General features: G+C 41.8%; 1 protein-coding gene across 10 annotated transcripts in view; it reads right to left on the bottom strand.

Annotated features, from left to right (window-relative positions):
• rapgef6 (Rap guanine nucleotide exchange factor (GEF) 6) overlaps positions 1–13,931 on the bottom strand; it is a 181,568-nt gene that overhangs the window by 58,314 nt on the left and 109,323 nt on the right. For all 10 annotated transcript variants that reach the window (XM_078172587.1, XM_078172591.1, XM_078172588.1 and 7 more), the window contains one exon: positions 936–1,067. In XM_078172587.1, coding sequence (XP_078028713.1) covers positions 936–1,067 — 132 coding nt within the window. The remainder of the gene's footprint in view (positions 1–935; positions 1,068–13,931) is intronic.

Raw genomic sequence — 13,931 nt, 5'->3', positions numbered from 1 at the left:
TTTGCCTTGTTTAAGCTGATTTGTTTGTTTATGTAATGCCAAAAATTGAGGGGAACAGAGGGAAATGGAATATTTTCTGATGTAAATAATCTCCTACAGCTGCCTCATGCTCAAGGATTCCTGACATTCCTGTTTAGGAAAACCTAAAGTGAGCAGTAAGTCTGACATCATCTGCATAAGTGATGTACACTGCATGTCACGCTCTCTCAATGCCCCTGCCAGTCTTCGATGCATACTACATGTGGAAGCAGACCAATGACATATCTGCAATGCACTGACAGATAGTACAGCTTCTATACCTCTGGCACAGGTATAGACAGAGCATGAAAGGTTAGGTTCATTTCCTTTAAGTGACCTTTCGTCCACAGCAGGAAGTAAAGAGGGAGACAAATCACCAGGATGCACAACTGATACACAATAATTAGCGAGGAGGGAGGGTAGAGGGTTGACGGATATGCCACAGGTAGACAGAATTGGAGCAAATCAAGCTGGGGAGAATCAACCATCAGGAAAACACTTGTGCCACAGACCAGATGTTGTCGCAGCGTGGTGGGTTACAATAGACAGAAGGGGCTTGTCACTGAATTGGAAAGGATTCATTATTTTTTGTATGTAATGTAATAACGGTGGCAGGAAAGAGAGAAACTTTATTGTTCATCAAAAGTTTTTTCTTTTAAATTGACAGTAAAGGCAAGAGGATATTCCAAAAACTTACCACTTTAAAAAAAATCTTCAAAGTTTGATATTTATGTTGAAAAATACAAACTTTCACAGAGCTGACGCTTAAAAAGATCATCAATGTTATGATGTAATTATGTATAAACCCCCAAACTGTATACATCTGTAAACATGTTGTTGTTTGTTGGTTTAACCACAAAAAAAGGAAAAGAAAACCAATGAGATAGAGTGATTCAAACAAGCAACGCAGCACCCACCTGGTAAATATCTGATAAGCTGCTACTCCCCGAGTCACTGGCGATGCTGCATCCTGATTGGCTGGGAGGCATGTGCATCACCTGCTGATGGGCGTGGTCTGTTAGGTGCATCTTATTGAGGTCAGCAGGAAGCTGTGCAGACAGACAGGAAGTCATAGAGAGACAGATAAAAAAAATGAAGACGAGGATATGAATTCAACAGAAGCAAAAATACAAGCTTACACGCACACGTAACACACGTAGCACACGTAGCACACACACACACACACACACACACACACACACACACACACACACACACACAGCTGTTTAATCAGCCTGAAAACCAAAGCTGGTTTGGCACTGTTTAACATGTTCGACTCCAAGATAATTAACATGAAGAGGATGGAGCTGAAGACACTTCAGACAGCTATAAATTATGATCCAGAGCTGGAGTCTGATATTATTTCTGACTGACAGATGAAAGTTGGCGGATTTCATATTTTTGGAGTGACCTTAACAAAACAATGAAGCAGTAAATCCTGGCACTGGCTGTCTTATTAGGATGGCTAAGACAGCTTTCATGTTATCTATGTGTGAATACAGAATAGACCAACATGTACACAAGAACACTCAAACTCATTTCGAGCCACTTCCAAAGACAGAAACATATTTACTCTACACCCAAATACATAAAGAAATTAACACACATGCAAATATACCTCTGTTGCCGTACAAACAAGCAAACACATCAAGCTGGCCACAAACAATATAAATTCCTCACACAGATCTGTTCACGGCCGGTCAGTTTATTTACTTCAGGATAAGAAAACAATTTGCGCAAGGCAAAGTTTGAGCATCGATCGTCCAAAATTCATTTGTTTCCATTTTGTTATCACTTCTCTCAAAAATTGCACACTCCAAAATCCAAATTGCTAAAAGCCCATTCTCAAATAAACCCCTCAGATTCAGAATGAGACCAAGTTGTCAGTCAAGCAGCCAGATGACTTTTAACGACCTGTGTGGGGGAGGGAGGAGTGTTTCCACAAAGACGACAACGTGTAAACTTTCACAGACAAAAACTGCTACGTAGACCTATAGTCGGTGAAAAACAGGTCACCAGATCAAACAGTAATCTTGAAACTGCTGTGTCACAACTTTCTAGCATACCTTAAAAGTAGAGTCACTGCACCAACAGACTGATCACACATAATTATTGTAATGTTAACTACTTTCAAAGTCAAATTTAAACAATAAGGTCAGTGTAACATGATTATGGCAAATAATTCCAATAAAATCAGGCTAAATTTTGTAAAGATTTATCTGCGCATGCTGCTTGACCTGGGCTGGTGTATTGGCTGCTGCTAATAAGCTGACAGACGACCGAGACCACCTCTTCAAGAAGGTCTCAGTGTGGTTATTTTGGTGCACACCCGAGTGTGATTGCTGTGTGTGTGTTGCCTACGTGACATGCCATGTCTGTGCCCTGCATATTTCAACTGTATTAAGTTTTGAGATTAATGAATTCAATACCTTTAAACACTTTTTAAGGGTCTGAGGGCATCCTGGTAAACAAACCCATTTTCATCCTCAGCTTGTGTGCTACTAAAACAAATCAACGCATCCCGCTGTGATACTTTATCCTCTCTTAATTACCAAAGTTATTTACACCATCAATTAACTGACCACTTGCTGAGGGAATTAATAATGCTAACATCAGAGAGATTTACATTAGGTGCATACAAAAGAATCCCCAAATACAAAGCACAGGACACCTCAGTAAAGATGCTGTTACACAGAACATAAAATACCCCCTTAAACCACATTAAAAAGAGCTCCAAGAAAAACACTGTAAACCTGACTGAGGTCTCACTAAAGCAGAGAGGAGCCTAGACTCAGATGCAATGCTGAAAGATTTAGAAGCCCTGCAATGCTGGACGCATCTAAACAGTCAGTCAATAAGAAGAGACACTCAACCCAGTGTGTACAAGCAGGTCAACCAAAGGTCAAGTCCAGGTTGGTCTGTTTCTGCTGCAAACAATATTTAAAGACTGCATGAGGATGTTAAATATGGGATCGACAAATGAACTCAGTGCCTCCTGTGCTGAAGAAGAAAGACAAACTTCTAATCCTCAAGTCTTACCAGTTTGGATCTGGGCAGCGTGAGAGAGGAAGTCCTCTGGCGACACCGCGCAAACCTACAGCACACCTCCTCCATCAACACATTGGATACCGCTCGCTGTCCAAACGCACACATAAACACTCGCTTAAATCGCTCACACCAGCAGTTGCACATACAAAGCCACACCAAGCCCAAACTGAAGCTAGCCGAGGCTGCGAGGACCCACGGTGCCAACATGCAATATTAAAGACGCTGAGTCTGGGGGTGCTGCCCCCTCATTGCTCTCTTCTAATAGGCCTGTTGTACTGTGCGACCCCATCAGCACTTAAACCCCCCACTCCCCTGTTCCCCAAACCCACAGGGAAACACAGCATTGAGGGGCGGAGTTTGAGAAGTTCAATGGCTTGTTCTTAATGTGTTGCATATTAAAGGAGACACTCAGTTTAATGAATTCATGTACGCTGGATTTACAAACCAATGGGGATCCATGACATAAACAACTAAAATCCATATTTATGATACTGATTTGGCTCAATTTACAATTACGTCTTTTTTTGAGTGCCTAAATTGTGATAAGCATGCACTATGTAATGCCCTAAAAACCTATCAAACGGTTTTACATATTATTTTAAGTTCATTCCTCTTTGATGTGTGTTTGATTTGTACCTGGTCGCCTTTACCTTAACAAGAAATGAGAGAATGCACTCAAGCCTGTAAGATGTAATACATACAGCCACACACTGCAGTGAAGGCAAAAGCAATTCAGGGATTGACTTATTATGGACGCACTGATTATTTATTTACGTTATCAGCTGGCATGAAACTTTCCAGCGCTCTGTTTCGCCCAAACCCTGGTCGTGGGAGGAAATCAGCGTTATTAAGTAGGAATCCATTTGCTGTAGATTTATTTGGACTAATTATACAGCTAAATATACGACTTGTTTGGTCCCTTAGTTTGGCAGAAGCTCCCTACAGATTTGCTCACATACACGAAAACGCTTCACTGCAAGTTTAGTTTCTATAAACTTTCGGCATTAATGTATCTGCTGCCTTCTTTCTTTCTTTTTTCCTTTATACCTTCAGGGTCCTGCTGCATTTCTCTCTATCACCCACATAATTTAATGATAATAGTGCTATTAGCAAACACTTAAACAGTGCACTTCTAATTTCAAAGTGTACCACTGCCACGTTCACACGCACGTACTGACTCACAGATATCTGACGTTAGTTTTAGTGTGACTGAGGGAGTATTTAAGCGAAATCCATTTTCCATTAGGTACGGCAGTGTAATGAATTGTGTGTTTCACTTATTGAACTGCAGGCAACACCTAGTCTTAGATTGTTATTGACTAAATCACACACATATACACAGGCAGAATTCTCTACACTCATCACTGACGCTCGCTGTTGACCAACACTCTTCACTGCCAGAGAAAGAAAGAATGAAAAAGAAAGAGAACGCGAGAGGGGAGGGGGACAGAGAGCGATTGCTGATTTCATCACAGGTAAATACATATTGATTCTGTGTGATGGAGCAGTTATAAACCAGTGATGATGAAGCTCCCACCCTGCATCCATTTGATACATTCAACAGAATCCACATACATAGAGACAGAAATGGATGTGTCAAACTGCTGAGTCGATCAAGACTCAGGGAAAAGAAGCACACACACAAAGCATACCCAGAGAGGATAAAAAATGTGGCATCTTATTGAACACCCAGACCTTCATCTCCTTAAGATCATAAAGGGAAACAAGTACTTTGGAGATCTAGCAGCAACATTCCTATTGGAGTTGGTGATAGTGAAACCTGGTGACTCAAGCGCTGCTATAAGGAAGAGTTGTGTAAAGGAGGCAGAGTTTAAAAGGTAATGGAAAAGTTTGACATTTTAAGGAATACACTTAAGCCCTTTTCAGACACATAAAATGCAACACTGATGGCTCCATCTTGCTGTTCAAGTATTGGCTTTTTGTCATTCAGACAGGTGGTGACTTTTACGTTAATGCTCCCTGCAGCTTCATTCAGATATGACAGCACATTAATGGAAAGAGCCCTGTGCTTGTGCAACATTTGGTACCTGAAGAGGTGGCGAAGAGAGACAGAAGAGCACTGAGCTCAAAATGCTATAATAGCAAAGGAAGAAATGTGTTTCTTGTTCTCTCACAGGGTGCATCAATGATTCTGTCTTTCGGCAACAGTCTTTCAGCAGAATTCAACATTAATGTTTGCTCTGTTGGGCAAGTGGGTCAGAAATCTACTTGCCCAAAGTAAATTGTTACTTGCCTCTATACAAATTGTTTTGTTTTATTAGGGGTTAACAAATAACAACAAAGACTCAAGTTAACTGTCATAAAATAGGACCCACTTTTATCTGCTTTGCTCTCAAACTTATGGCAAACTGTGCAATACACAGCTGGAGTTTCACCCACATCCTCTGACACCATCCAATTAAACTCATGTTTGTCCAGGATAATTGAAATGCTTACTTGCGCTTCTATGTGTTTATTTCATTTTCACCAATTGCCCAATCTGGTAAGTGAGTTGCTGGATTAACTAGCCTGACCTGGCATTTTACCTGCCCTGGGCAATCAGGCGATCCTTACTGTTGAGCCGTTACAAGATTACAATTAGATATGAGAGATGAAGTCCCTGAAAAGTGTGTTTTGTGGAGGTACAAGGGAATGAAATAGGGCACGTACAGACAGAGGGAGTTAATGTGTGTCTGTGAGTGTATGAGAGAAGGGAGGATTGAAGAGGGAAGTCTGGCGAGGGAGTGATGGGAGCAGTGAATAATTGTGGCGGTCTCGTGGCTCTTATTCACACCACAGACTTAATCCTGCTCTAATCCTCCTCTTTCCCACTCCCAGCAGGCTGAGCGGTGTGGGGGGGCGTGGGGGTTTAGGGGGTCTCCCATTCTCCTCATGCATTAAGGATGAGAGTTACGAGATTAAATATAAATGTGCAAGGTTCCTTCAGCTGTACAATTCTATCATGTCAACGAGAGGGCACAATCATGGAGGATCAAGCTGGCTGTAAATGTTATGTCGCAGTCAAACAGAGCGAGAACCAATCACCTATGGAGATTAATACTCGTAAAATGAACTTCATCGTAATAACCGCGAGAAATGATTCAATCAAAGAAAGATACTGGAGCCAAAGAGGGTGAAAACCCAAAAGAAAAAGCCTGGAGCTGTCAGAACATCCAAGTTGTTTTCTAGCTTGGTGGCTTATAAATGAATAATTGGCTAATGTTGTAAACAAAGAACACTACCAGAAGGGCTGGGCAATATTTTCTAATATCACTATGTGTTTATGATACTCTTGTCAAAGATGTGTGATGATGTATTTGTTCATTCAGCAATCATAAAATCCCCCACAAAGACATTGTAAAGACCTTGTGGTAAGAACTAAATGAAATTACACGAATAAAAGCTAGTTTTACAACAACGTTTTTTTATTTGTGTGTTTTCGCTATGTCGTTCGAGACCCTAAGAATCCTTTCCTCCACCCATCCATCAATCATGGAGACAAGCACATTAACTGGCATGCGAATGGCCACTCTGCTGTTTTTGGCTACTTTTATGACTTCATTTACCTTTTTGTAGACCAAAACAAGTCCCCGAAAACAAACCAAACCAGTCAGAACATATTAAGGTGCTATCTTGTTTTTCTATCTTCACTTATTGCATCCAATTTTAACAATGAGATTAACTAGCTGTGGGCCTGAGTGCTCTGTTCCCCCTACTTCCTCAGTGATAAAATGGGCTATAAAGCCCAGACTGGTCATTTGGCTACACAGACAAGAGACCGGGTTTCCCAAAGGCATTTTAGTGCTGGGATAATCTTTGCTACATTGTAGGTCAATGCACAGAGAGATGTTTTGGGAATGGGTTTGGGAAACCTTTAAGACATTAATGGATGAGGTCTGGTCTGTCTGACATTATAGTCTGGAATTGGCTGGTTAAGGGTCCCAGAAGGGGCCACACCATTAAAACACTTTTTCAATCAGTGCTGCTACTTCACTTTGAATTAAGTTTTACATTAATTATTAGTTAATAATTTTCTGACCCAATATTGTTGAAGCGCAGGCTTCATTAGGATGCTGAGATACTATTTAATGACTTCATGGCAGGACACACCTGAGACTTCACTAAACCGCTGCTATTCAGAGGGAGAGAGAGACATCTACACAGACAGATACCTAGACAACCGCAGACACAGAGGCTGGTAAATAAAGGAGGATAAGTAAGAAGATTTATCAAAAGAGATGGAGCATGACAGAGACGTACCCACCGACACACAGAATGAGACAAAGAAGAACCAAAGAAAACGCAACAACAACACATTATGATGAATAATGAAGAGGACAAATGGCTTGGCTGAGTAATTAAAGAAAATGTGATGAGGCTGATGAATCCTGATGAGGATGATAATTAAAGCGGGTTCAACAAACAATGACACCAACAAAGCACAATGAATATTTAAAGGCAATGTTGCATTTGGAAAGAGAAAACAAAATGACAATATCATAGAGAGAGAAGCATTGTTCAGTGTCGCCAAACAGATGCTGAGGTGTGATGAAGAAAAATATCTCAAGGTTGTTTATTTTACAGGAGATCACTGGGAAATCTTTGTTTTAGCTATACATGTACTGATATACTAAAGGATGCACAGCAGAAGTAAGGTGGTGGAAATTACTGTTTTCATGTTCACAAACTAGACATGAAAGAGTGCTGCTGCGTTCAAGATCAATGTCCACAGTCTTTAACACTATGCTCAACCAATCAACCAAAAACATACACAACATACTTCCCTCTTGTAATACCCAATGATCTATAATTATATCAATAAGGGATTGTGATGGTCCTGCAGGTATGAAAGGCCAGTGCTGAACACTCATTCTAGTATCATTAATCGCCTCCCAAAAAGAGTACCATTCCTACTGACTGATAATGTGCACAGGCTATAGAGGTTTGGGGAATAATAACAATTAAGTCCTGTTTTAGAGCTGGCTTTGCTTCGCTACTCATGACCCCACAGCTGAGTAAATACAGACATGGTAATGGATAGTGAGGTCAGTGGTGGGGTATCTGACATAAACACAGGCGGCCTGTAGATGTCAGCAGTGACAAACTGCCTTGACATGACTAGAGTGGTAGGCCAAGCAACACAACTGTCACTCAGCAATGGGAACAAAATGATCATGTGTAAGTAACTGAGCACATAGTTATTTGTGTTTTACTTAATTCTTGTGCTTAAGTACTGCAGATACTTGCAGGTAAAACATTTACAATGCATTTTTGATATCTAGCTGTTCCAGTCACACCCACAGTGATTTATAAAGGCTGCAAAAATTAAGTGAGACCCATTTTCTAGATCACTATTACCACTCTGACAAGAGCCTGGGAGCCAGAGTTTTCTAACAACTTTTTAAATAGGAGCTTTAGAGAAAAATGTGTTCATTAAATCCCACGAAATGCCTTCCCACTCTATATTTATAGCATAATTACACATTAAAACAGGAAAGCCTAGCTGTTAACATATGTCTTCACTCATAACAGCTGTCAGCATGTGTTGAGTTAGCGCTCAGAGCAGGTTGTTACACCAGAAACCACACCACAGACAGCAGCACTTCACCTCTAGACAAAGACACAATGTGTCTGCAGTCTCACAGCACTAACAAGTTATCCTTCCTTTGATCTAACACTTAACTTGATGTCAGACTCCAATTTCCGCTGTTTTTTTTTTTCCATTTCTCTGGTCTCTGAGTCGCTTTGCGTTGTCTCCTTCTGACCGATCTCACGTCTTCACTTTGATCGTCTTGGTTATTAACGTCTGCATGTCCGATGGTTCACTCCCTCATTACAGCCTCCGTTCTCCAGTTTCCCTGTCACTATTATGGTCTTACTTTCTGTCACCTTCATCCCTTTCTGTCTATTTTTTGGAGATGTTCTCTATTCTTGCAATTCTTTCCCGACTGGACCAAACCCCCATTTTTGCTCCCACACGCAATTCTGCATCAAAGAGAGCAAGTCAGACTGCAAGTAGCCTCATCAGACTAGTCAGGTGAGAACATTGGCTCTGCTGTCTGAATGCCACACACACACACACACACACACACACACACAGACACACACACACACAGACACACACACACACAGACACACACACACATTTTGAGGATCCAGATTTAGCCCTGTAGCGCTACAGAAAGCTTTGATCAATCGAAGCCACTCTTGGCTAGGTCCTAATGTCGAAAGAGGAGGACTATGTCGGGAAACGCACAAATTCATGAGCAATACAAAGAGGAAAACACATGCATATACACACACACAAGTACACACTCACATATATGCACAAAGGAATACCTGCCACAACCCATACAAACATAAAATACACAAAATCATGCCAAACCACGCACACAGATAGAGCACACTATACGTGTACTGCATGCGTCTATGGGCTCCATTCAGTAAAACATACACTGAGCTGATTGAATAGGATCAGCACACAGCCAAGCTCCACTCTATTACTGGCAAGTCCACAGACGGCTGGTTGAAGATACAGTGAAGGGAGACAGATGGAGATGGGGAGAAAATAGAGGGACCTGAAGTGAATATGACTGAGTGAGGGAGAGATGGGGAGACAGCCAGTGGGGCAGAGTGCAGCATATGATTGAGAATGGCTTGAGTGTGTGTGTGTGTGTGTTTGGGAGAGAGAAAGCAAAGGTAAGGGACGCAGGGAAGAGCGTATAATAAAGATAGGACTGAAAGCGAGCGGTGGAATGAGGGTGAAGTGAAAGGGAGGGGACAGATGAAGATAAAAAGTCTCAAATATTCTCTTAAGAATTCAATTCTCGGTCCAGTCCAGACGACAATATCTCTGGCACCGTGGCAGTGTGACTTTGTGTGTGTGTGCGTGTGTGTGTGTGTCTGTACCAGCTGGGAAAAGGGGAGATGTAATGAATTGAAGCTAGAATTGGAGGTGACAACTGCAAGGCAGGCCTCAGTGAAAGGGGAAGGGGAAAGAGAGAGACATAGGGAGTGGGTGGAGTTAGCAGGGGACCACATGAGGAGATGAGAGCTCAAATACTGTCAGGCAGGGAAGACTGCGTGTGCATACACACCAACAAGAATTCAAACACATGCTTTCTCTCTGTCTCTCTCTCACAGTAAGACTACCTCCATCTCCAACCAGCCCTACTTTGTAAAAACTAGGGCTAAAAACCTTGACCAAAATATAAATGTGTTACGACCGCATTAATCTATTCGACTGGACAGCAAATGAAGATTAAAACCCTGTTAAAAGAATAAACACCCTTTCCCACAAGAGCTAGAATCACCACCTTGCAGTTGTATGCCTCCACCAACCAGTCAAGTTGCAGTTTACATCCATGTCTGTTCAGACTCATATGTAGCCACAACAGCGGACAATGCTTTAAATATGTATGTTGCTGCAAAGAAGCTACAAATTCTAAAATGCTGATGCTTCACAGATCTATATAATTACAATAGTTTCAAGGTGAAAACCCAAGCTGACTAAATGTCTCCCCTTCTGTTCAGTTATGGCGCTGAAAAAGGACCAGGAAGAAAAGTGTTTTGCAAAACATTATGATATCACAATAAAGTTGACCTTTGATGTTTTAGGAAATAAAATGTCATCACTTCATCAGTTTATCCTATCAGACACTTGCATATACAGTACAGGCCAAAAGTTTGGACACACGTTCTCATTCAATGCGTTTTCTTTATTTTCATGACTATTTACATTGTAGATTCTCACTGAAGGCATCAAAACTACGAATGAACACATGTGGAGTTATGTACTTAACAAAAAAAGGTGAAATAACTGAAAACATGTTTTATATTCTAGTTTCTTCAAAATAGCCACCCTTTGCTCTGATTACTGCTTTGCACACTCTTGGCATTCTCTCCATGAGCTTCAAGAGGTAGTCACCTGAAATGGTTTCCACTTCACAGGTGTGCCTTATCAGGGTTAATTAGTGGAATTTCTTGCTTTATCAATGGGGTTGGGACCATCAGTTGTGTTGTGCAGAAGTCAGGTTAATACACAGCCGACAGCCCTATTGGACAACTGTTAAAATTCATATTATGGCAAGAACCAATCAGCTAACTAAAGAAAAACGAGTGGCCATCATTACTTTAAGAAATGAAGGTCAGTCAGTCCGGAACATTGCAAAAACTTTAAATGTGTCCCCAAGTGGAGTCGCAAAAACCATCAAGCGCTACAACGAAACTGGCACACATGAGGACCGACCCAGGAAAGGAAGACCAAGAGTCACCTCTGCTTCTGAGGATAAGTTCATCCGAGTCACCAGCCTCAGAAATCGCAAGTTAACAGCAGCTCAGATCAGAGACCAGATGAATGCCACACAGAGTTCTAGCAGCAGACCCATCTCTAGAACAACTGTTAAGAGGAGACTGCGCCAATCAGGCCTTCATGGTCAAATAGCTGCTAGGAAACCACTGCTAAGGAGAGGCAACAAGCAGAAGAGATTTGTTTGGGCCAAGAAACACAAGGAATGGACATTAGACCAGTGGAAATCTGTGCTTTGGTCTGATGAGTCCAAATTTGAGATCTTTGGTTCCAACCGCCGTGTCTTTGTGAGACGCAGAAAAGGTGAACGGATGGATTCCACATGCCTGGTTCCCACTGTGAAGCATGGAGGAGGAGGTGTGATGGTGTGGGGGGTGTTTTGCTGGTGACACTGTTGGGGATTTATTCAAAATTGAAGGCACACTGAACCAGCATGGCTACCACAGCATCCTGCAGCGACATGCCATCCCATCCGGTTTGCGTTTAGTTGGACGATCATTTATTTTTCAACAGGACAATGACCCCAAACACACCTCCAGGCTGTGTAAGGGCTATTTGACCAAGAAGGAGAGTGATGGAGTGCTGCGGCAGATGACCTGGCCTCCACAGTCACCGGACCTGAACCCAATCGAGATGGTTTGGGGTGAGCTGGACCGCAGAGTGAAGGCAAAGGGGCCAACAAGTGCTAAACACCTCTGGGAACTCCTTCAAGACTGTTGGAAAACCATTTCAGGTGACTACCTCTTGAAGCTCATGGAGAGAATGCCAAGAGTGTGCAAAGCAGTAATCAGAGCAAAGGGTGGCTATTTTGAAGAAACTAGAATATAAAACATGTTTTCAGTTATTTCACCTTTTTCTGTTAAGTACATAACTCCACATGTGTTCATTCATAGTTTTGATGCCTTCAGTGAGAATCTACAATGTAAATAGTCATGAAAATAAAGAAAACGCATTGAATGAGAAGGTGTGTCCAAACTTTTGGCCTGTACTGTACATTCTTCCTACCCAAATACATAATGCCTGTGGCTTTGACACCACTCATTCGTTCAGGAGGCATGTGCAGTCTGCTGAGTCTGAGTCAATGTGCTGCTTCTGTTTCTTTGCAAACATCCTTTGATATCAACACAGATTTTTAGATATCCTGCTCCCTTTTGCTCGTCATGAGGAACATTACTCAGTTGATTAATGTCCTTTATGACATTAGAAAAAGCTTTTTTACTCTGAAAAGATGCCCTTGATGATGCCATGGTGGTGTCACTGGGGTTATCTCAGTTTCAGCTTTACAAAATATGAAACAGAAGGCTTGTGTTACAAGATGAGGGTACAGAGTTTGAAATCTGCGGACATTTAACAGGCAGAGAGACTCTCATAAAAGATGCCATCAGGTCTCATTATGGGAAGTGCAGAATGCAGAGTTTTTGGGTGTGTGACTGCTACTATGGACTTAAGTCAGAATATCTCAGACTCTGCTGCTGTGACTTTGATGATGGTTTATTAAATCTGTTTCTCACAAGGCCCCAAACTTCATGGTGATGCAATATCACATCAATGGAGTACCCTTTTAAGAGCTAGCCTAAGCTTCCACAGCGAGTATACAGCATGTTAAACTTCAATCAAAGAGACAAGGTTGTGCAGCCACTGACACCTATCAGCTGCACAATACTGGCAAAAAATTGGAACTGTTGCATTTTCCCGAACTGTGTACCTACTGTTCAAGTTTGTTTTGGACGAGGAAATGACACACCAATGGCAGCTCAAAAGAAAGACTTTTTTTCCAGTGTAAGGGGATTAAGCATAGCAACACATTACCTAGTAGTGAAACACATTTTAATCTCCGTTATGGAAAAGAACAGCATCCTGTGATTTGGCAGGCACTGCTTTGTGAGGTACAAGGTTCAACAATCATTGGTTGGCAACTTTTTAGCCTGGATAGACAGTGGGCTGGCAAGCTGCTCTGGTGGATAAACAGCTATTAGTTGGCAGTTTCCACTCTTTGTCGTGCCAGTATTGTGACAGACGGGATGCTGAATGGCACTGTCACCAACACTGCCGAAGGCCTGTGACTTTTGCCCCAGTTGTCTGAGAGTGATGAAGGAGAGAGATGCAGAGAGGAGAGGCACACGGGGAGAGGAGGAAGGAAAGATAAACAAAGGAAGTAAATAGCAATGGAAGGAAAGTGGAAATTATGTGTGCAGTTTCTTTGCCCTCGTTTCATGTTTAATGAATCATCCACACATTCTGAAATCCTGGTGACATTACTGTCATTGCAAACACAGGGATTGACCCTCAAACAATGCACTGTGCAAGAGTGTCACAGTGGAAAAGTCCACTATCCTCTCAGAGCGGTATTGTAATATTTTACTGGAACTGAAACTGAGGGTGTATGTTTCCACAGAAAAATGCCCATTCTTGAAATTGGAATGGGTGGGGCAGAGTTTTAATTATTTCCGCAAGTCCCAAGTAATGTTGTGTTACATGGAATCAGGCAGATGGTAGACGGCAGACAGACAACACCGCATGACGGCATGGAAAAAACAAGCGAACACAATAAAATATG

This window comes from Epinephelus lanceolatus, chromosome 11 (genome assembly GCF_041903045.1).
Source record: "Epinephelus lanceolatus isolate andai-2023 chromosome 11, ASM4190304v1, whole genome shotgun sequence".
Lineage (NCBI taxonomy): Eukaryota > Metazoa > Chordata > Actinopteri > Perciformes > Serranidae > Epinephelus > Epinephelus lanceolatus.
Note: the sequence above shows the minus strand (reverse complement) of the source record. Positions and strands in the feature narration are given on the sequence as shown.